The sequence below is a fragment of the Monodon monoceros genome, unplaced genomic scaffold, assembly GCF_005190385.1.
Source record: "Monodon monoceros isolate NGI ecotype Baffin Bay Population unplaced genomic scaffold, NGI_Narwhal_1 Super_Scaffold_18, whole genome shotgun sequence".
Lineage (NCBI taxonomy): Eukaryota > Metazoa > Chordata > Mammalia > Artiodactyla > Monodontidae > Monodon > Monodon monoceros.
Window position 1 is genome coordinate 128,335,408 of NW_021703774.1, and position 24,546 is coordinate 128,359,953.

A 24,546-nucleotide genomic window follows, 5' to 3' on the forward strand; every position below is an offset into this window, starting at 1 on the left:
CATCTTTATTTCCCAGTTCATGTAGCATCCATTTCATTGTGCATACTAGGTAGGTTTCTAATAGATATCGGTTGAAAAAATAAGGGAGTAGTCCATATGAAACAAACATATGTTTAGAGGCAGACCACTTGTTGGTAGATGTGGTGATGGATGAACGTAGCTCCCACGACTCATCCATTGACATAAAACCAAACTACCAAGTATGAATGATTAGAAAACTTGGATTTGTGGACTCTAACCTTTAAAAATTATGTAAAAAAAATTTTTTTAATTGGGTCATTTGTAGAGACGTGGATGGATCTAGAGACTATCATACTGAATGAAGTAAGTCAGAAAGAGAAAAACAAATATCATATATTAACGCATATATGTGGAACCTAGAAAAATGGTACAGATGAACCAGTTTGCAGGGCAGAAACTGAGACACAGATGTAGAGAACAAACGTATGGACACCAAGCGGGGAAAGCGGCAGGGGTTGGGGGTGGTGGTGTGATGAATTGGGCAATTGGGATTGACATGTATACACTGATGTGTATACAATGGATAACTAATAAGAACCTGCTGTATATAAAAAAACATTAAATAAATAAATATTAAAATAGATAACTAATAAGAACCTGCTGTATAAAAAAGTAAATAAAATAAAATTCAAAAAAAATTTTTTTAAAAAAGAAGACAGATTGGATTTGCTGTTGAATGTTACTGTATTTGAACATCAGAGTTGGAGTGGACTTTATAAGTCATCCAGCCTAACTAAACCAGGGGTTCTCAACCCTGTCTTCATAACAGAAACTGCTAGGGAGCCTTTAAAATTTATGAATGCTGGAACCCCCATTCTAGACCAAAGAAATTGGCACTAGGGGTGTGGAGCTCAGTCAAGTGTGTTTTTCTTTTGGGGCGGGTGTTTGTTTTTCTAAGTTGAAACTTACTTTTTAGTTAAATCATGGATTCTTAACACAAGATAAATGGGTTTCTAAGAGATTTATAGAGGGAATTCTAGGAACTATAAAACCGCTGCGGTTGTATCAAAGTTATACTTACCAGTGTTTTTCTGGGGAAAGAGTCTACACTTCATCAGATCTTCATGATAAGAAAAAAAAAAATCACTACTCAAAAGAAGACAGACTGAGCTTTCTATTACTAATTAGCTGTGTGATCACAGGCAAGCCACTCAACCTCCTAAATGTCCTCATCTGTAAATTGGTGGTGATACCTCTATACCTTGCAAGGTTGTTGTAGAGACTGAAGATAAAAGTACATAAATAAACCTATCACTATTCCAGGAACAACTTAGGAGTTCAATTAATAATAGTTACTAATGTTTTTATGTCCTTTGATAACATATTAATAAATGATCAGCCAGCTTCTGACTGAAAACCTTCAGGGATGAAAAATTCCATTTCCACAAGGAATCTCATTCCTTTTGTCATAGCTCAAATGGTTGGGAAGTTGTTTATGACGAGCTGACACAGCTTCACTGCAGATGTTGCCCAATGATCTCTGGGTCATTTCTCTTCTGCAGCTATAGAAAAGGGTAATAATCACTTTCTGAAAGGAGAATGACTTAGATATTTAAGTGCTCACTTTTCAGCAGGGAAAAGAAAGGCCAGAGAATGTTTGGATTCACCCCAGTTCTAAAATTCTATGGTTATAAAATTTTAGAGATGTTTGATATATGTCTTGAGATAAGTGGCAGTATGTAAAGTACTAGCACATTAATACTATTTGCAAATATATTACATAAAGTAAAAAAAAATATGGTTCTAAATTTTTAAAAATTGCTTACAACTTTCAGTTGAAGTGAATTGTTTTCAGTTGAACCTTATTTTTAAGGTTCTTTCTACACCTACTTGTTTTTATTTAGGTTTTTAGCACATAATTTTGGATACTTTATAAAGGCATTTTCTTTTTTTTTTTTTAACATCTTTATTGGGGTATAATTGCTTTACAATGGTGTGTTAGTTTCTGCTTTATAACAAAGTGAATCAGTCATACATATACATATGTTCCCATATCTCTTCCCTCTTGCATCTCCCTCCCTCCCACCCTCCCTATCTCACCCCTCCAGGCAGTCACAAAGCACCGAGCTGATATTCCTGTGCTATGTGGCTGCTTCCCACTAGCTATCTACCTTACGTTTGGTAGTGTATATATGTCCATGACTCTCTCTCACTTTGTCACAGCTCACCCTTCCCCCTCCCCATCTCCTCAAGTCCATTCTCTAGGAGGTCTGTGTCTTTATTCCTGTCTTACCCCTAGGTTCTTCATGACATTTTTTTCCCTTAAATTCCATATATATGTGTTAGCATATGGTATTTGTCTTTCTCCTTCTGACTTACTTCACTCTGTATGACAGACTCTAGGTCTATCCACCTCATTACAAACAGCTCAATTTCGTTTCTTTTTATGGCTGAGTAATATTCCATTGTATATATGTGCCACATCTTCTTTATCCATTCATCCGATGATGGGCACTTACGTTGTTTCCATCTCCGGGCTATTGTAAATAGAGCTGCAATGAACATTTTGGTACATGACTCTTTTTGAATTATGGTTTTCTCAGGGTATATGCCCAGTAGTGGGATTGCTGGGTCATATGGTAGTTCTATTTTTAGATTTTTAAGGAACCTCCATACTGTTCTCCATAGTGGCTGCATCAATTCACATTCCCACAAGCAGTGCAGGAGTGTTCCCTTTTCTCCACACCCTCTCCAGCATTTATTGTTTCTAGATTTTTTGATGATGGCCACTCTGACTGGTGTGAGATGATATCTCATTGTAGTTTTGATTTGCATTTCTCTAATGATTAATGATGTTGAGAATTCTTTCATGTGTCTGTTGGCAGTCTGTATATCTTCTTTGGAGAAATGTCTATTTAGGTCTTCTGCCCATTTTTGGATTGGGTTGTTTGTTTTTTTGTTATTGAGCTGCATGAGCTGCTTGTAAATTTTGGAAATTAATTACAAAGGCATTTTCTTTGGCAATGTTTGAAATATATATTTCCTGTAAGCTCTAGTAATCTATAGTTCCTTAAACATAAAAATAGTTAATATAGATTTTAGCAGCACAAAAAAAAGTTCAATGGCAAAAATAGGACAAAAATTTGACAGATAGAAATTTATAGTTTTTTAAGAAGAAAAACTATATAAGTACAAGGAACACTTGTTATTGCATTTATAATTCTATAAAACTACAAACTCTCCTTAAAATTTTTATTCGTGACATTATGTAAGGCATGGGGCTCTCAGAATTTAGGTGCAAGTGTGTTTTCAGAGATGCCTCACTTTTAAACACCTGCTTAGGGTGTTGGTACAGGAAGACATACAAAGGATATTTCCACACATCCTGCACAGGATCGGTGATACAGTTGTGGGTTGACTTCAGGTTGAAAGACATACCTTAACTTCCTGCCAAGTAATAAAGGATCAGAATTCATTGCAACCATCTCCTTTTTTTCTGGAACCCATTTATAACACACACCATCCGAGTAGAGCAAACATAAAGGGTCAGTTACATACGCTGTCAGTTGGACATTCCAGTGCCTTCTGCTGACCTGCCACCACACCTTGACCAACCACTTGGGAGATGTCTTCCTAAAATGTAAAAGATATGGCCAGTTATCAGTATTACAACTGTAGGCTCAACTGTACTCTCCAAATTCAGCAGTCAAGCACCATTTAATGGGGCTTGAAGCTACTACATAAACGACCAACACACCAGGCAGGAGAGTTCTATTCATCCACCTGGACTGACTCTCAGGAATGAACACAGGCTTGTCATTTCCAAATGCTTTTTTGCCCTTTCAGGTCTGTCAGGCTTTAAGCCTATCAGATATCTTTTGATGGTCATTTCAGCCAGAGTTTTTTCTTCTTGAACCCTTTCAGCGTTCAAGTCCTGATATTAGAATTTCTTTCCCCTTAAAATACCCAATTAGAGGCAAAAATGTACTCTCACTAAAGACATTGGGAGATAAAAGTTAGGCTGAACTCCATGGAGAAGTGCAGACTTCAGGCTTAGGAGAGACGCAAACTATCAAAACACATGTGAAACTGATGCACAGTTAAAGGACAGTTAGTTGAAATAAATGATGACAGTGATAAATTGACCAGAACGCTTGTCTGCCTCCCACCATATCCCGTCCTTTTTTACAGGCAATTTACAGGGGAAATTATTATATGATGGTTTACTCTAAGGCATGAACTCATGCATTTTGCTTGGACAAGGCAGGGAACACAGAGAGAGACTGATCTGGATAGGAGAAAGGATGGGTTTACTTGGCCATTGGTAAATGTCTGAGAGACACCCAGGCGGAGGGTCTAGTACACAGTTGGCAGATAGGTAATCTATCTCAAGGTGAGAGGAAAGGTGTGACTTGTATAGTAGAGTGTTAGGAGTTTGTGACCCTAGCTCCTCAACTTAAAAGCTCTGAAATCCTGAGCAGGTTATCTGACCTTTCCAAGCCTGAGTTTCTTCGTAATTAAAATGAGAAAAAAATAAGAGCAGTTATACACTAGGGATGTTGAAAGGAGTAAATGGAGCAATACATGAAAAGCACTAAGCATGGTACCTGGCAAATAGCAGGTATTTAATAAAGATGCTAATGATGATAGATGAAATCAACCTATGATAAACCTACGTTCCTAACTCTGCTATGGGGTTGGTGAAAACAATTACCTGGACAGGACACTTTCTCCTTTGGGGAACACTGGTGTACTATTTGACACCACCACTTCCACCCCCACCCTGGTTTCTTTTCTGGGCATATTGATATACGCTTTTTTTTTTTTTTTTTTTTTTTGGCTGCATTGGGTCTTTGCTACTGCACGCGGGCTTTTCTGTAGTTGCAGTGAGCAGGGGCTACTCTTCGTTGCGGTGCGCGGGCTTCAGTAGTTGTGGCGCGCGGGCTTCAGTAGTTGTGGCGCGCGGGCTTAGTTGCTCCGTGGCATGTGGGATCTTCCCGGACCAGGGCTCGAACTCGTGTCCCCTGCATTGGCAGGCAGATTCTTAACCACTGTGCCACCAGGGAAGCCCTGATATACTCTTTCTTCAACAGGCTCCCCTCAGATTTGCAACAATACAATAGATAATGATCAGACTATGCCCAGCCATTCATTATTACTAGATTAGGTTATAATTTCATTTTTGTCTCCTCAATTCCCTATTAGTTTCTAAGCTGAGAGATTTAACCCCACCACATAATATCCTGAGACTACAGCCTAGGATCCCTGGATGACTGTGAGTACCCCTAGCTGCTTACTTGTAACATTTTTTAGGACCAGAACTATCTCTCATTTAGATTCTCTCTTATTTCCCCCATATGGAAGGAAGATCCTAGAACTCCTCTCCCTCATTCCTAGCTTTTTCTTTTTTTTTTTTTTTAACTTTGCTCCTAAACAGATTATGTGACATAAAAAGAATTTTAAAATTACCTCTTCCCTTAATTCTTCCCTGAGCCCCTGGGTGGTGCCCCTTCACAGCATGACCAATTTATTTTATCACTATTTTTTGTAACATTATATATATTTAAAAATCTTATGTGTTTGTCTCTCATATACTAATATCATTGATTTTGTCTTATTTGTTTCTTAAACATATGGCAGAATAGAATATAAGCTTGATAAAGGGCTAGTGCTAAATGAATCAAAGTTCGGGAACTTAAATCTTAAATACACCTGGATGGATTTCAGAGCCAGCCATGAAAGGAAGGGCACACAGTGAAGGTGACCCTGTGGCCTCTATTTTAAAGGATCACAGCTGAAAACAGAGAAGACAGACATGGGAAAGTCAGTAAATGGTGCTCATGGGAATTTTCAGAATAAGAACTCTAAACTACCTTATAAACGGAAACCACTGGTGTTGTTCCCTCTAGTGTGGATCAAATGGCCTTAGGAAGAGCAAAAAGTGTCTCTATTTGAAAATGATACTGCAGAGGTCTGCAATTCTACCTTTGTTTAAACCCAGATTAACCAGCAATGTGACAGAAGAGCTGACTTCCCCAGCTAAACACTTTAAAACCCAATTTGCATATGACACAGGGTACTACTAATTGTAGAACTTGTCCTCATCATTTGCACTTGTAAATGAAAAGAAAGGGCACTGGAATAGTAGCGAGAAAAATCTGGGTTCAGATTGGTTCCACTACTTACTAGCAGCAATAGTGCTTAGAAACCTTCATTTCTCCCAACAGTGAGAATGCAGTAACCGCTACCTGAATGAAGCGTTGCCATCAAAGTTGAGTTCAACATATGCTTGCTGAGCACCTGCTCTATGCTGTGAGAAAAGACTAATGGAGCCTTGCACTTATGACATGTACATATCTGGTGAGACAGAAACTACAGAAATAATTATGGAAATATTGAATTACAACTGAATGATATATGTGTGAAGGTATGTGGCAGAGAGCAGGTGCCCAAGAGGCATTAATTTCCTTCCCTTTCTCTTACCTTGTCCTCAAAAATGTGGAAGGATGAAATCAGAGCTCTGAAAAGCATCTGGCCCACCACAATGTCCCATCTCTTATACTGATTACCCTTAAACCTCTGGTCCAAGGGACGGAGCCAGTACATGATGGTGATAAAACAATCGCTAGAACTTACAGAGCATGGTTGCCAGTTACCAAGCCAGGTAGGTTACATTTTTTTTTTCCAATTGTCTGGGGATTTTTAAAAAAATTATTTATTTTTATTTATTTATTTTTGGCTGCGTTGGATCTTCATTGCTGCATGCAGGCTTTCTCTAGTTGCAGCGAGCGGGGTCTACTCTTCGTTGCGGTGCGCAGGCTTCTCATTGCAGTGGCTTCTCTTGTTGCGGAGCATGGGCTCTAGACACGTGGGCTTCAGTAGTTGTGGCACACGGGCTTAGTTGCTCCGTGGCATGTGAGGCCTTCCCAGACCAGGGCTCAAACCCATATCCCCTGCATTGGCAGGCAGATTCCAAACCACTGCACCACCAGGGAAGCCCAGGTTACATATTTTAGATATCGATGTACACTACAGACCTATGTGTTAGGTACTTCTATCATCATTTTAGAGTTGAAGTAACGGAGGTACAGAGGATCCAAAGTATATGCCAGGGGGCTTCTCTGGTGGCGCAGTGGTTAAGAATCCACCTGCCAATGCAGGGGACATGGGTTTGAGCCCTGGTCCGGGAAGATCCCACATGCCAAGGAGCAACTAAGCCCGTACACCACACTACTGAGCCTGAACTCTAGAGCCCGTGAGCCACAAGTACTGAGCCCATGTGCCACAAGTACTGAGCCTGTGTGCCACAACTACTGAAGCCCATGTGCCTAGAGCTCACGCTCCCAACAAGAGAAGCCACCACAATGAGAAGCCTGCGCACCGCAATGAAGAGTAGCTCCCGCTCGCCTCAACTAGAGAAAGCCCACACGCAGCAACGAAGACCCAACACGGCCAAAAGTAAAAATAAATAAAATAAAATTTAAAAAAAAAACAAAACAAAGTATACGCCAGGCCAGAACTTAACACAGGCACATCTTGTTCCAAAGTCCCTGCCCTTAACCGAGGGGTAAACCACAGGGACAGGGAAAGGCTCACTTCCTCCCAACAATTCATACAAGGTTCCCAGGAGTTGGCCTCAACATAATGATTCCATTTTTAGATTCAACAAGTCGGAACAAGGCATGCATGCTTGCTTATTTCGAGCCTGGGCAGGAAAAACAAAATTCATGGCACTTGCCACCGCAGTGACCTTGGGTGAGTCACTTTCCTTCGTGTTTACAATTAAATTTAGAACTTACTAATCTCTCAGCTATTGCTCCAAGGGAGCTCTTAGTGCCTTCAAAGATGAGGTTCTGGGACATTTTAAGGTGTTGACTTTGCACAGGGGACCTCTAAATAAGAAGACTGAGGAGAGAGTGTGGAAAGATCTTCTCATTTCATGAAACATACTGATATGGCACATTCTGTGGGCATTATGTTATAATCCTCAGCACAGCACTATGAGCCCCTGAAAGAAAATGCTTGGTGGGCCAGGCAAATTACTCTGATCAAGAGAAGGAGCTTCAGAGGGCTGGACATAAAAGGCAACACTGGGAATGTTCTTTATAATAGATAATAATGGACTGATATCCAGCTCACAATCACCAAAGCTGGCTGACTTCTGTCCCAAGGCTGGGTACTCAACATGTCTGTCTGTCTGGCCATGGTAACTGGCCCAAGTGTGGACACCCGAACCGCACAAGAACATCCTATAGATTTTCCAAAGTGGACCCAAGGGCACAGAGCCAGCCCCTTTCTGGCAGAGAGGCTTAGGAGCCATGGACAGCCATGCTCATACCATGCTGGGGAAGCCAGTTTGAAGTAGAAGAGGGTCAGACAAATGTACAGAGTCACCTCTGCCAGCACCAGGTCTCTGGTTCCAACTGTCCCTTCCTGCAGTTATGTAAAAAGAACCTGTAGCCTATCAGTGAACTTCCCCTTCTGTCTATAAGAACAAGTTGAGGTTTTATCACTTGCAACCAAGAGACTTCTGATTAAAATGAGGTGGAGCCCAGAAACGATCAGAATAGCAAACTCACTGGAGTTGAGTCTGTAAATAGAGATGAAGTGAACTGAGTACAAGACAACAAACTAAAGAAAGCTGCTCAGCCTAAAAGTAGTCAAAGGACAACTTTTGCCTAGATCAGTCCCACCCTAATTCTTTTTTTTTTTTTTTTTTGCAGTACGCAGGCCTCTCACCGCTGTGGCCTCTCCCGTTGCGGAGCACAGGCTCCGGACGCGCAGGCTCAGCGGCCATGGCTCACGGGCCCAGCCGCTCCGCGGCATGTGGGATCTTCCCGGACCGGGGCACGAACCCGCGTCCCCTGCATCGGCAGGCGGACTCTCAACCACTGCGCCACCAGGGAAGCCCCCAGCCTAATTCTTACCCACTCATCTACCCACCTGGATCAGGTGAAACCACATTAGCAAAAGCTCTCACAGCATCTTAACTTTCCCTTCAACAGTACTCATCAACACTAAGTCATTTATTTAAAGTCAGATTCAAATCCAGGCTGTGACACTTGTTAGTTGAGTGTCTCTGTGCCTCAGTTTCCTAATCCATAAAATGAGGATAATAATAGGCTTGATCTCATATAAAATATGAATTAATACACTTAGAATGATGCCTTTTGGAGCACATAGTAAATGCAGTGACTGAGTTAGCTGCCATTATTCTCAGCAGTTCTGAAAGCTTTCTGAAGGGAAGACTTATGTGTCATGCTCACTGTGATATGCCCTGTGGCTTGCACAGTGCTGGGGATATAACAGGCCTTCAATATAAACTCACTTATTTTCTGCTTTCTTTGAAAGATAAGATAATCAAGATAGGTTTTAGGTTATATGATCTTAAAATTATGTCAGCAAATAAGCCCTCCCCAGAGAAGTGAAAACTTTACAGATGCGAAGAACATCATAACATTTCTGAGAAGCTCTGGGATTCAGATGATGGGGCACCGAACACAGGTAAGAAAGTATGAGTTCAGGGCTCTGAGCTGTCACAACTAAGAGCTTCTCTGGGCCCATCATGCTTGCTGAATAATTATAAGATTACTTTCTCAATTTAGAAATATCTGGTAAGCAATAGCTTCCTTCTAGGCAAGATGAAGTTCCAAGTTGAATAACAAGTCTCCACAGCAGGCCATTAAATTGGTTGGGAGTGAAAGAAAGCTAGCAGACGTCCAAGATGTGAATTTGTATTAAAAATGTGTACCTATATTTCTGCTTTTTTTGAGTTCATGAGGTTACTTTACTGGCTACACTCACATCTCTATATTATCTTCATTATGATGCAGAGGGGAAGAGAATGGAAGGAAAAGCCAAAAGCTTTTCTCTCGTGACTTTCGTGAAGGAAGTAGACTTGACTGTAGATCTACTGTCTTTTTTTATGACTGGGAAAGGGAAATTTATCATGTAGGCAAATCTCAAGTGATTTTCAGAAATACAAGACATAAAGTACAATGAGCTGTGAAAAATGGCACATATCTCAATGTAATTGAACTCTGCCATTGGCAATTTGCATACTGTCACAAAAGAGAGGCCAGCGCTGACTCAGACATTCTTCTGTAGGGAACGCCTACACTCCTGCTATAGATGCTATTTTCTTATTGGATCTGAAACAGAAAATAGTATTCACACAGTGGCATCGGCTTCCGTAGCTGAACCAGAAATCCTACAGTTCTTGATGGACAGCAAACTGGGGATAAAAATGGATTTTAAGCACACAGTTCAGGACCTTGCTTTAAAAATAAGCAGGAGGGCTTCCCTGGTGGCGCAGTGATTGAGAGTCCGCCTGCCGATGCAGGGGACACGGGTTCTTGCCCCAGTCCGGGAAGATCCCACGTGCCGCGGAGCGGCTGGGCCCGTGAGCCATGGCCGCTGAGCCTGCGCGTCCGGAGCCTGTGCTCCGCAACGGGAGAGGCCACAGCGGTGAGAGGCCCGCGTACCGAAAAGATAAATAAATAAATAAAAATAAATTTTAAAAAAAAATGAGCAGGATATTACACCTGAGAATTCCAGCCTGGATGTAAGACTTAACAAGAAGCCTATAATCATCAGAAACACATTTTAAACTATTTTTTTCCCCAAACTTGGATGCCAGCACTTTAAAAACACTTAGGAATAATTTTTAATCAAGCACAGCAGTCAAAATTGATAAACTGAACCTGTATCAGAAGTCATGTGGTATATTATTCCTTTAAAATTCTACACTGAACTCATTATCTTCTCCCACAGATTTTTTTTTCTCTTTTTTTTTTAAATTAGTGACAATATCAGCCTCCCAGTTATCAGGTTTAAAACCACAGCCAGGGACTTCCCTCGTGGCGCGGTGGTTAAGAATCCGCCTGCCAATGCAAGGGACATGTGTTCGAGCCCTGGTCGGGGAAGATCCCACATGCCGTGGAGCAACTAAGCCCGTGCGCCACAACTACTGAGCCCGCGTGCTGCAACTACTGAAGCCTGCTCACCTAGAGTCCATGCTCCGCAACAAGAGAAGTCACCGCAATGAGAAGCCCTCGCGTGACAACAAAGAATAGCCCCCGCTCGCCGCAACTAGAGAAAGCCCGCACGCAGCAACGAAGACCCAACACAGCCAAAAATACATTACTTAATAGATAAATAAATAAAACCACAGCCAGCCTTTATTAATCTCTGTCTTTGCCTGCTTTCATCTAATCATTTCCAAAGTACTCCTGATTCCAGGATCACAACATGAAGCAAAATAGAATTTTCTTAGACTTTGGGATTTCAAAGACCAGAAATTTTTCAAAAGGACTTTGAGGTTATAGAGTTACCTCTTTTTTTGGCCAGGTAATTGAAAGCAAGGGAATATTAGGTTGGAGTATATGAATTTGCTAATTTATGAGTCAAGAAATGGTCAAATATCAGTGATTTAAGAGGGGTCAACCTATTAGAGTCCTCTCCCCACAACTATCACCATATATTACCACCACAGTGTCATGTAGGAAGAGCCATTTTAACACTAAAAAGTTAGGTAGGACACACTCTTAAAGGACAGTCCTTTAAACTGAATAAATTTAGCTTTATGAAGAACTCTCCACATGGTTATTATTTTTCATATTTCCCACTGACCAGTGAGAACCGTCACAGACCCACACGGGTCTAATTAATAACTCTTTAGTATTATCTGGATAAAGAAGAAAGCTTGGACTTTGGTGTCTGACAGTGGTCATGTCCTGGTTTTTCTACTTATAGGTTACAAGCCCTATGACAAATTAGACTTCCTAAACTTCAGCTTCTTTATGGGTTAATACCAAATACCTCTTGGAGAGGCAGTCTGGCACGAGTCAGGCATGTAAGGTTATGAGTCAAATATAAGGTTTTGAATCCTTACTGTGGCCCTTACTGCCCCAAGTGCATCAACTTCTGGAATACTCAGGTCCCTCATCTGTCAAATGGAGGGAATAATGCTCCATGATGGGGAGGATGGAGATAATACACTGTGTTCAGTTCCTAACAAATGATAAGTGCTCAATAAATGGTGGATGGTATTATTATTACTATTGTTACTACTACTGTATTTGTTGGGATAAATAAGATAATCTTTTAAAGTGCCTACTACAGGGACAGGTACCTAATAAGTAGTCATTAAATAACAGTTTCGGGCTTCTCTGGTGGCGCAGTGGTTGAGAGTCCGCCTGCCGATGCAGGGGACACGGGTTCGTGACCCGGTCCGGGAAGATCCCACGTGCTGCGGAGCGGCTAGGCGCATGAGCCATGGTCGCTGAGCCTGCGCGTCCGGAGCCTGTGCTCCGCAACGGGAGAGGCCACAACAGTGAGAGCACCACATACCGCAAAAAAATAAATAAATAAAATAAAATAAAATAAAATAAATAACAGTTTCCTGTCTTCCAGAGACACCTAAAACTCAGTGGACAAGAAGGAACAAATCATCTTTCCCCACAAATCTTCTTTTCCTCCTGTTTTTTTTGTTTGCTTTTTGTTTTGTTTTGGCCACTCCAAGTGGCTTGCGGGATCTTAGTTCCCTCGCCAGGGACTGAACCCAGGTCTGCAGCAGTGAAAGTGCCAAGTCCTAACCATTGGACCACCGGGGAATTCCCCTCCTCCCCATTCTTTTACCAGTGAATGGCATCAACCAACCAGTCAGCCAGCTGCCCATGATGTAATCCGAGAATCCTTGCCTCACCCCGCTTCTTCTTCAACTTTGACATTCACACAATCATCAAGTCTATCAACTCTAACTCCTGTATTTATTGAAAATCTGCACTCACTGACAGACCCCCTAGTTTAGGCCGCTGTCGACTTTCATCTCATTTCCTCTAGCAGCTTTTTAAACTCCCTGCCTTTAGTTTGGACATCTGCTAGCAGATTCTTCACAGGGAGCTCAATAGGATCTTATCAACAGGCTAATCTCATCATTATAATCCCCCTTTAAAAACCATTCCAAAGGCTTCTGTTGGTATAAAGACCTTTCTCCTGGTCCACAAGGCCCTCCACCACCCAGCTCCTGTCTACTGCTCGGCTTTCACCTTCTGCCAGGCCCACCTGCATGGCCACAGCTAGTAGACCTGGGATGCAGCCTCAGGTACACACAGGTGATGGGGATGATGTAGGTACTCAAGTACTTACAGGTGACGGGGAAGCAGGCATTCTCTAAGCAGGGGTTAGAGAATGGTGGAAAGGTAGGGACTGAAATAAACTATAAGTACATAATTGATGAAAGGGGCAGCTTGGAATGCTGGTCTGTTTTCAGTAGAAAATAGAAACCAGGATTTTTAATGTAAAAATCTCCTGACAACCAGTTTGTAACCTTTGCATTAGACCTAATGTGGTGAACTCCTAGATGAAAGATGTCTTATTTATCTTTACATTCCTAGAGCTTGATACATCACAAGTTCTCGGGAAATGTGTGCTGAATAACGAGAGTTCTAGCACACGTTGATTTTATATAGACAAAATCTGGTGTTAACAATAGCTACAGTTACTGAGCCCTTACTGCATTCCAAGCACTATTAAGAGTTTCACGTGCAAAATCACACTTCATCTTCACAGAAAACAGGAGGGTCTCTTCCTCCCCCATTTTTTGGTGGAGAGATGAAGGCAGACAGGATAAGTCACTTTCTAGGTCAGAGCTAGTGACAGCAGAGGGGATGTTTATGTCCATTCAGATATCAGAGCCCACGATTTATATCTGACAGCCTTTTTCATCTGAGAAAGCAAGTACTATCAGACCATTTGGAGATACAGGTATTATTTGTAACACTTAACACTGATTTTTCAGTAGGTACATTTGAAAACTTTACGTGGATCAAGTGTATGAAGGGAAAGAGTAAAAAGTGTTCCTAAAATGTTGCTATTCTGGCTGGTGGGGACTCTGAAGTGGTAAAACGCAGTCAGCTGTCGCGTGAATTTCCATGTCACAGCCCGTTTAAGTTAATGATAGTTAATTCAGAAACAATTCATGCTTCCCCAGGCATCTTGCTACCCTGTAAATTCTAAAATCTCCACAAAGAAACTACAGGTTGAATGCCACCTCGAGCTGACTGGAATACTCTCATTTTTCTATCGTTGCCCTAAGGGTCAGAAATTACATTTCATAATGAAAGACAACAGTAAAGACAAACACGGCAGACCGTGTGAAAAAACCTAAACATTTTGAAAAATTCTGAAAAGTCTAAATGTTCTTGAGGCTGCTGCACACGAAGTAGGTCTGTAATGACAGGGATCACTTGATACACAGACTGCATGCACTGTTGCTAAGCGGTGTCATAGAGTGGGGCTAGAATGCCGGGCACATCTGCTGGGGGCATTTCCTAGCAAGGTTATCTTGGGCTGCTGGCCAAGCCTTGGGATGATGCTTGTTCTCAAGGCCCAGATGGTGTAACAACTGCCATTTTAATAGCTCCAAACCTGCGTTCAGACGAAAGCTTTAAAGCACGTGTCCAGCAGAAGGTTTGCATACTGGGAGCAAGAAAGAAATTCTTTCTTTCAGGTATATTACCTTGCTGTTTATTTTATTATAATTTTTGCAAAGACAAAATATGAGAATATATCCTGCCACCGCCATCTCTTGCAGACTGCCATTGCCTCTGCCACAGTAAACTCCCAGCCAGCCCATCAGTATCCACTCTGGCCCCTGTCCAACCTGATCGCTACATTACAGCTACAGTTTAGAGTCACCTCTGAAAGCCCTCCATGGCTTCCCACTACCCTTAGCATAGAGATCATCTCATCAGCGTGGCCTGGCCCCTGTCAGCCACTCCAGTTTAGTTCCCATCTCACCAGTTCTGGCGACCGTGAACATTCAGAATTTCAGTTCCCCAAACTCCCGGAGGCTCTAAGGTTGCCCAGCTCCCTCCTTTGTTTCTTCTTTGCCCCACTGCCGGGTAGCGCCAGCTTCTTCAGATCTCAGTTCAATTTTCACTGGGATAGCCCTCCCTGATAAGGTCAAACCCCCCTATTCTGTGCTCTCTTAGCACCAAGCGCCTCTAGTTCTTAGCTTTTATCAAAGTTGAGATTTCAAGCTATATGTAACATTACACGATGTCACTCTCCCATGAAGACTGTAAGCAACACAAGAAGAGAGACTATGTCTGTTTACCATTGGTAGCATCTTCCCAGGAACTAGCACAGAGTGTAGCAACAGGCTGAACACAGGAATTTATAAGGTAAAGTCAAGCTTTAATTGTGATGGACAAAGAAGTGGGGCTTTTTTTACTTGAGTGCAGATTATATTAAACACTTGCAAAAAGATTCCAAAATGTGGAGAGACTACATTAAAAGTTCCTCGCATAGGATCATATTATAGCTCTTTAACAGAATCACAGAATTTCCAGTGTAGAGGTTACCTAGAATTAAATTTCTGATTTGGTTTCAGTTTGTGGATTGTCTATATTCTGTCTTCCCCTCTTCTTCCTCCTGTAATTTTTTAAAACATCTTTACTGAGATATAATTAACATATCATAACATTCATCCATCTAAAGTGTACAATACAATGGTTTTACCATTCAGAATTATACAAGTGTCATCACAATCAAAGTTTAGAGCATTTCATAATCTCTGAAAGAAACCTTGTACCCATTAGGGTCACTTTCTATCCCCCAGCCATAGGCAACCACTAATTTACTTCCTGTCTCTATAGATTTTGGTTCTGTTTTTTTTGGGGGGGGGTAACATCTGACTTTTTATTGATTCAATCAATACATTGGGAATTTAGTAGCAAGTTAATGGCAAGCACTTACAAAATCTGTTTTTCTACTTTTAAAATAAGCTGTCTTAAACAATCTACAGCAACCTAAAATCACAAGAACACATGTGAGTGGCTGAAGCACTTCTGCTGTTATGTCTGTGGCAAGCTTAGTAATTTCCTAACAAGTCTTCTAGTGCAAAGTGCACATAATCATTTGGAACCTCCATTAACATATTTGGCTCTCAGTTTCCCCTATAAATAATGGTGCTTAAATGTAAGAATTTGAAGTAAAACTGGGCAAGTGTGCCCATATTAACAGAATTACTGTATGACACAGCAGTTTTACTGCTAGGTATATACCCAAGAGAAATGAAAATACACATCACACAAAAACTTGTAAACAATTGTTTACAGCAGCATTATTAATAATAGCCCTATTAATAGCCCTAATAATAGCCCTATTAATAGGAGTGAAGCCACGCTGCAGATTTTGATCCTTATAGCATCAGGTATCAGTACTTCTTTATCTTTCATTGCTAAATAATAGTCTACTGTATGGATAGACCATATTTTATTTATTCATTCATCCATTGGTGGACATTTAGGTTGTTTCCATTTGGGGCGTATTATTAATAATGCTTCTGTAAACAATTGTTTACAAGTTCTTGTGTGATGTGTATTTTCACTTCTCTTGGGTATATACCTAGGAGTAAAACTGCTAGGTCATATGGTAATTCTGTTAATATTTTGAGGAACTGCAAACTGTTTTCCAAACTGGCTGTAGCAGCAATGTATGAGAGTTTCAATTTCTCCATATCCTTGTCAGCACTTATATTATCTGTGTATTTGACTATAATCTCCTAGCAGGTATGAAGTGGTACCTCATTGTGGTTTTGATGTGCATTTCTCTAATGGTTAATGAGGTTGACCATCTTTTTATGTGCTTATTGGCCATTTGTATGGAGAAATGCCTGTTCAGATCCCTACCCATCTTTTAATTGAGTTATTTGTCCTTTTATTATTTTGTTGTAAGCTAGTAGCTCTGAAATTATTTTACTGGCTATTAGTATCTATAACAACATGGAGAAGGAGACAGACAAGAACCAAAGAAAACATAAATTGGTTTTACATCAAGGCAGAAAACTATAGAATCAGACAAGGCTAGAGATCCAAAGGTGGTAGCAAGAACAGAGGTTAGATATTTATAAGAACAACACAGGGGCTTCCCTGGTGGCGCAGTGGTTGAGAGTCCGCCTGCCGATGCAGGGGACACAGGTTCGTGCCCCGGTCTGGGAAGATCCCACATGCCGCGGAGCGGCTGGGCCCGTGGGCCATGGCCGCTGAGCCTGCGCGTCCGGAGCCTGTGCTCCACAACGGGAGAGGCCACAACAGTGAGAGGCCTGCGTACCGGAAAAAAAAAAAAAAGGAACAACACAGTACTATCTCTTCCTTTCCTTCTCTTGCTCCTTCCTCCCCACCTAAATACTGAGCTTCTAAAGACAGCAAGCTGATGTGAACACCTGTCCTTGAACATCTCAAGCCCTTTAAGAAGTGCTAATAGTTTTGCTCATCACTGAATCCCCTGTACACAACATTGTCTGACATGCAAGAGATACTCAATGAATAGCTGTTGTTTGAACAAATAGATCACACGGTGATACTTCTGATATTCCAAGAAAGGCCGTCTATGTGAACTGCACAGTGAAGAGAAGATGGGGTTTAGAGGCAAAGGGAACTGGGTTTGAGTCCCAGCCATAGCACCCACCAGCTGTGAGACCTTAGGAACAGACTTGACATCTCTTAGCCTCAGTACCTTATCAGTAAAGTAGGGCTAAAAACATGTGCATCATTGGGTTAAATAAGATAATCAGTGTGAAAATGCCTGGCACAGGTTAGCTTCCTGAAATGTTTTAGTTTCCCTCATTTTATGAAACACCGGTGTGGAGGTCTATATCACTTCATTTACCAATGTGAAAGGTAAATTTCAGTATCTACCTGTTTCTATGTTATAATTTTCTATATTGGAGTTCAAGGTTTAGGGAATGAAAATCACGAAGTTCAGATCCCAGTGTAACTCTCTTGCTGTCCCTTGGCTTCAGCTTTGTTCTATAGCTGTATCTCTCCGAGAAGCAGTACTGCATAGTGGTTTGGAGTGCAGCCTCCAGCCTCACAGTGCATGGACCTGAATCCTGGCTTCACCAGGTGATTATTTAGGCAACTTAACATTTCAGTATCTCAGTTTCCTCATCTCTTAAATGGAGATGATACTAGTACTAACTTCATACGATTGTTATGTGAATGATGTTAGAATAATGCCTGGCACACAGGCGTTCAATAGATGCTATCTCTTATCAGCAGTTGCATTTTGGGGTCTGAAAAAATTCACTTCAGTTTTCCAAGTTACACGTAATGCTTCACTCAGAACAGCTAATCCTCACCTGGCTGACGCTTAATGCTTTAATCAGCATAACATCATCATCATTAACAACAGCTCCCCCTTACACAGTCATTCCGGGTACTCTGGCATGGTTCTACCTAGTACTTTATAGTTATTAACTCCTTTCTCTCACAATAACCCTTTGTTTCTTTCTCCCATTTTACAGATGCAAAAACTGAGGCACAGAGAGGTTAAGCTGTTTGCCTAAGGTTGTATGGCTAGTAAATGGTGGAACCAGGATTTGAATCTAAGTAGAATGGCTCCAATCTTTGCACTCTTAATAATTTAGCTATACTGCCCCCAAAGAGTGTATTATATTAACACAGATATCCCCAACATGATAAAAACACAGGTTTATACCCAAATGATTAAAATACTTATTTTAGGGATTCATGCTCTTCTATGTCAAGATACCAGGGAGACAAGGACCCTTCAGGATGAGGTGCAGCTCTTCTAATTTCTAGTTTTGTGGTCTTTCACTAAGCAGCTTAAGATCTCATCTGTAAGTCAGTGATTAAATAACTCCTGCCCTACTTCTTACATAGGGTTATTTTGGGAATAAAATTGAATAAAATCATGAACTAATATCATGTTAGAAAAAATAGATATTAAAATATTTAAGCTAACGAGATAACAGATGAAGCAGTTTTGCAAATTGCAAAGCTCTGTGCAAAACTCTTTTTTAAGTTCCTTTCAAAAGGCTTAAAAAACAGTCTTAACAGGCTCTCACCTAGACTTCTGAAATAGATTCCAGACACTTCCCTGTCTTCAGTCTCTCACAATTGGAATCTATGCTTCACCAACCATCACCTGATCAGTTGTCTAAAAACAAGTCATTCTCCTTTTAAAAAATATTTTAGAGAAATCTAATATCTACTGAAGTTATTATAAACTCCTTGGCTGTGAATCTGGGGACTACTGAGATATGGACGAAAGCCAATCATCACTGGATAGTGGAAATAAGCACTGGAATATATGTAGACTCATGGCTTAGTCTTAGCTCGGAAAACAGGTAATCTTGGAGAAGCACTTTAATAGCCCTTTGGAGTATAGTTTCTCATAGGTAGTACCTTGTATATATGTGTATCCATGTAGTTAAGGAGACATTTATTGAGCACCGAACATAAAAAGATGAATATGTTAATCTATAATTCATAGCATATAGTCCCTTCAGTTCTGTGATTCTACTGTTCAACTTTGCACACTGTACATCACCCACACTGTTTGATTCACCTGGTGAACCCCGCAGTAGTCAATCGCCTTCCCATCTTTAAAGGTTCACCTTAAAGGCCAAGAGTCTAAGAAACCATCCCTAATCCCTCAACGAGATGGTTTTCCTTTCACTTTTGAACTCCTGTAACATTTTTTTTCTCTCTCTTTAATACACTTCTGCCTGGTCTGATTTTCCAGGTACAAATTCTGTTATCCTCACTGATGCTTGAGGGTAAGCTGCTTAAGAGCAAGACCTGTGTTTTCCTCCTGGTCTCTCCTGTAGGGGCCAGCAGTGTCTGATGAGATATATGCTCCCACAGGAAGCAAGAAATTCAACCTTTAAAGGGTTAGAGCTTACTGTTTCCAACGGACATAAACTAAGGTAACAGGAGTCAAGGCCCATACAGATCACATGCTGTCCTCTGACGAGGTGCATCCAGCAACCATCCTAGAATGGTGCAGCAATGCAGGAGAGCTGGTGCCAGTCTCACAATAGAAACAAGCAAATGATGACTAGTGATGGGGAACTGTTATTAATACAGTGGACCCTTGAACTACATCGGTTTGAACCATGTGGGTCCACTTACACACGGATTTTTTTCAATAGTAAATACAATAATACTACACAATCTGCCATCTGAGGTTGGTTGGAGCCGTGGATGTGGAGGAACCCAGAACACTGGGGGCCTTATAAGCTATACATGGATTTTCCACTGTGCAGAAAGTCAGCATCCCTAACCAATGCATTTTTCAAGGGTCAACTGTACTTTATGATGAGACAATAATGAATATGTTAGGTTGAGCCAGATGAAATTTTTACCCTCAAGAACAGCAGTTTCATGATTTAATATAATTTGCTAATTTATGCATTATCTATCTCCCTTCCCCCATCTACCCATGAATGAGTCTCCATGAAGGCACGCATTCTGGTACATTTTGTTCACTTTTGTACCTCCAGTGCCTGGAACATAGTGGCATTTGGCAAATATTTTCTGAATTAATGGTGCTTATGCTAAGCACCAACTATGTACCTTATACTCTACTACATGTTTATACTTTACTGCCTATTTGTTTCTCATAACATCCTGGTTACTCCCATCCTTCAGATGAATAAACTGAGGCTTGGTGAGGTCTAACTTGCTCAAGTTAGACACACTCTTAAGCAATGCTAGGCCACTTATATTTATATTTATGCTATAAAAGTTGTTCAAATTTGGCTATCTTTCCTCAGTTGACTAGACCATGGATATTCTATTGGAAATGGTGACAAAGAAATTGTAGAATACCAAAAAGAGAAGGAGGTGGGGGGGGAGGTGAGAAAGAAAAATACCAGTCAATGGGTTTGGGGAAGCTTTTATTCTTATTAAAATGCAGTATGAAAGAATCTAAAAATTATCCTTAGTCTTTCAGGTCCTCTGCCTGAGGGTAGGGCTCTTCAATTATTTTGGCACTTGGAGCCCCATCACTGGTGTTGCTTTCTTGGGAACAGAGGGTGGATGATGGGTGGCTTTTGCCTGCAGCCTATAAGTGAGCCTCTGTGGGACTACCTGCCTCTCCCAACAAGCAGGGGAGTGTTCTCACTCTTTTTACCATTTCCTCTGTGGATGAAATCAGGGGCCTCTACTTGCAAAGCCCTGTTGCTTTAAAAGATTTTTCCTTAATCTATCTTTGGAGAAACAGTGCCAAAAAGAACCAGTTAGTAGGGTTTTTTTAATTTTTTTTAAAAAATTAATTAATTAATTAATTTTTGGCTGCGTTGGGTCTTCATTGCTGCGCTTGGGCTTTTCTAGTTGCAGCGAGCGGGGGCTACTCTTCGTTGCAGTGTGCGGGCTTCTCATTGCGGTGGCATCCCTTGTTGAGGAGCATGGGCTCTAGGCGTGTGGGCTTCAGCAGCTGCAGCACGTGGGCTCAGTAGTTGTGGCTCGCGGGCTCTAAAGCGCAGGCTCAGTAGTTGTGGCGCACGGGCTTAGTTGCTCCGCGGCATGTGGGATCTTCCCGGACCAGGGCTCGAACCCGCGTCCACTGCATTGGCAGGCAGATTCTTAACCACTGCGCCAACAGGGAAGTCTCAGTAGTATTTTTAAATGAATGAAGGAGCTGGAGTTTGAAATTCGTTGATGTTCCTCATTCCTCTTCAGTGCAAAGATGCAGTTTGTCTTTTGGAAAGGGAACAGTGTAACTTTGGCACGTCTTGTTCAAGAACAATGGTCATAATCTGTTGGTCCCACTATTCTTGATGCCTCACATAGGGTTTGTGTAAGAGCGGACCATTATAATTTCCACTCTTGCTGAAATGTCCTTTTCCTTCAGCCTGAAAGAATCAGTTCATTTTCTAGGATATGGAATCTAAGCCAGCCCTGATATATATAAAAGTTGAAAGAAGATAAATAGATGATTTTTCAAACTCCCTGAAGTAAAATGAACAACTCTGTGCTGTCATAAAATCACAGTGACCCACCTAAGTGATTAATTCTTTGAGACTCATAAGATATTTTGAAACAGAGGGGAAAAAAAAGCCCACATTTCTTTCTAGCACTTGCAGTCTAACCCTGGAAGTTCTAGGCTGCAAAACAGAAAGGTAGATTATGAGCAAAGGCTTGGGAGTCAGACCGAATGAGATCAATCTCCAGGTCTAGAACATACTAGTGAGTGGCCTTTCGCAAGTTAGTTAACATCTCTAAGCAAGCCTTCAGTTTCCGCACACGTAAAAGAAAAATATCGCCACCTACAGCCATGAGGATCAGAAAATGAATGTAGAACACAGGATAGCACGCGGTACCCAGTAAAAGTTCCATAAATATTAAATAACAAGATATGAAACGTTAGGACACATAAGGAGGAAGAGTTCTCTAAAACTGCCTCTCTCCTAATGCTCTAGCCCTTGGGTAAGTTTAAGTATCTTTTATTATGAACACAGGAATCCATTTAACATGTCTTTTCGTGCCTCTAGAACTAATTCAGCACCACCCTAGCCTTAAAGAAACCCAATATTAAACAAGATTTAAAAGAGATTGCTTCTTTAGTCCCAGACAGCACAATTCAAATATGAAGAAAGTAGGAGAATACACTGTTCTTTGGGTCATTTGCTATATGGAATAGCGTCCCCTGTCTCAGAGATCAAGATTCCTAGAGAAGCAAACACAACTGATCCAAAATATATACAGTTCATCCCTAAAAAGAACATTGGATGAAACACCCAGTATTCTCACCAGTTTGGAGCTTTCACTTTTAGGCAATTGTTTGATACAAGCTTCGAGACTGCTGTCTTCCTCGCTGGTGCCACTCTGATCCTATGAGACATTAAAAAGAAAATGGCAAAGATGTCATTCTTCACTCGCACTGACTTGAACTGTAGTACAGATACTCAATCATAGTTGCTTGTTTTATTGTTGTAGTGGATATTGTTTCTTCTTTTCTTCCTTTCCAGTAGGTCTTTTTTTTTTTTTTTATAATGGTATCTACAATAACCTGTTGCTCAGAGATACACCTTAGAGAAAGCTGATCCCTACTCTCTGCCCCAAGAGAAGGCCTGATTGCCTTAAGGCTAATCTTATTCTTTTTGCCAATGATTTTGTCAGGAATGGGTACGTGATCCAGTTCCGGTCAATGAGACACCAAGAGAGGTTTGCTGGAGACTTCTGGAAAGGTCCTTCGTAGATCTTAAAAGAACCACAAGAAGTCCCCATACCTCCGAAGTCAACAAGAGAGCATGAAGTGCAAATAGCCATGGGCAGCCATCCCACAACCAGAAGGAAAGCAGACTGTGAATGACAGAGCAAAGGCAGAGATGGAAGAACTGGTTCTCTGATGACAAAATGGGGCCACTGGACCAACCAAACCTGAAGCCCAGCCTTATTCTTAGCAATCTTCTGAGGAGAGCTAATCTACTTACTGTTTTTTTCAGTCAGTCTGAGTTAGCTGCTCTGTTCCCTCCAGCCAAAACTTTCTCAGATGTTTGTTTATCTTCTGCACAAGGTTAAACTGTTTGATGGGAGACTATGTTTATCTTGTTTATTTGTGAAACTCAGGTACCTAGCACCCTGCCTGGCACATGGAAAACACTTGATAAATACTGGCTGAACCAATAAATGCAGTACTTGCTTTCTTGATGACTTTTTCCCTGCAGATTCCTAAAAATATTTATTTAATGTAAATGAGACATCTGGTAATAATAAGCCACATTAAAATTCTAAAACACATTAGGCATCTCCTCAATTGAATTATGATATATTATATATTATAGTTACTTTCTTTGCTTTCTGAGGACACATAGAGGAGAATAAGGATAATAAATGGAGTATTTGCATTGTATTTATATGGATTTTTATTTTAAAACACCACCATCTGGGATTAGTACAAATTCAGGTGGGGGTTGTTAGTAGAGAAATGGTTTTGATTTTGAGACATTCAATCTGGTAATTTAAGAAGTGCAAATTAAAGCAAAGATACAGCATTTTTTCATCTATCAAATGGATAAGAGAATAGAAAGAGAACATTCAGTATTAATAACGTTGTAGGGAAACAGGAATTTTTACACACCATTGAAAAATGTAAATTAGCACAATCTTTTCAGAAAAAAGCCCCATACATCATGTAGATATAAATGCAGGGAAAATATGTGCAAGCACATAGAACAAACTTTTTAAGTTGCATACTTCTGGAGAGTAGGACAAGGGATTAGGGAATTTTTGCATTAGTTATTTCTACATTGTTCAATTATAGAAGAATTAGTGTGTATTACTGCATGTTAAAAACAATAAAGGAGAGACATGAGAAATATCTAAAAGGAAAAAAATCCAAGAAAATAAGTAGCATGGGCTTTAGAATTGGTCAGATCTGAACTCAAATCTCAACTTTGACATTAGAATTAGAATTATGAGATTTTCTGCAAATTACTTTCTAAATCTGAGTACAGTTGACCCTAATGTGAGGATTAGGGGCACAGATCCTCCCCACAGTTGAAAATCTGTGTATAATTTATAGTTGGCCCTCTGTATCTGTGGTCCCTTGGCATCCAACTGCAGATTGGGTAGTACTATAGTATTTACTATTGAAAGAAATCTGCATATAGGTGGTTCCATACAGTTTAAACCATGTTTTACAAGGGTCAACTTGTGCTTGTTTTTAAAGTACAGATAAAAATATCAAATTAAAAATACTACCCCATCAGGTTGCCTTGAAGATTAATGCACTAACATGTAAAATGTCTATCAGCACAACACTAGG

At 40.7% G+C, this 24,546-nt stretch overlaps 1 protein-coding gene across 5 annotated transcripts in view; it reads right to left on the reverse strand.

The window, feature by feature from the left end:
• The window catches only part of PATJ (PATJ crumbs cell polarity complex component), a 353,415-nt gene that overhangs the window by 67,611 nt on the left and 261,258 nt on the right, over positions 1 to 24,546 (reverse strand). For all 5 annotated transcript variants that reach the window (XM_029230615.1, XM_029230612.1, XM_029230614.1 and 2 more), the window contains 2 exons: positions 22,530 to 22,610; positions 3,520 to 3,594 (listed from right to left, as the gene is read on the reverse strand). In XM_029230615.1, the coding sequence (XP_029086448.1) occupies positions 3,520 to 3,594; positions 22,530 to 22,610 (156 nt within the window). The remainder of the gene's footprint in view (positions 1 to 3,519; positions 3,595 to 22,529; positions 22,611 to 24,546) is intronic.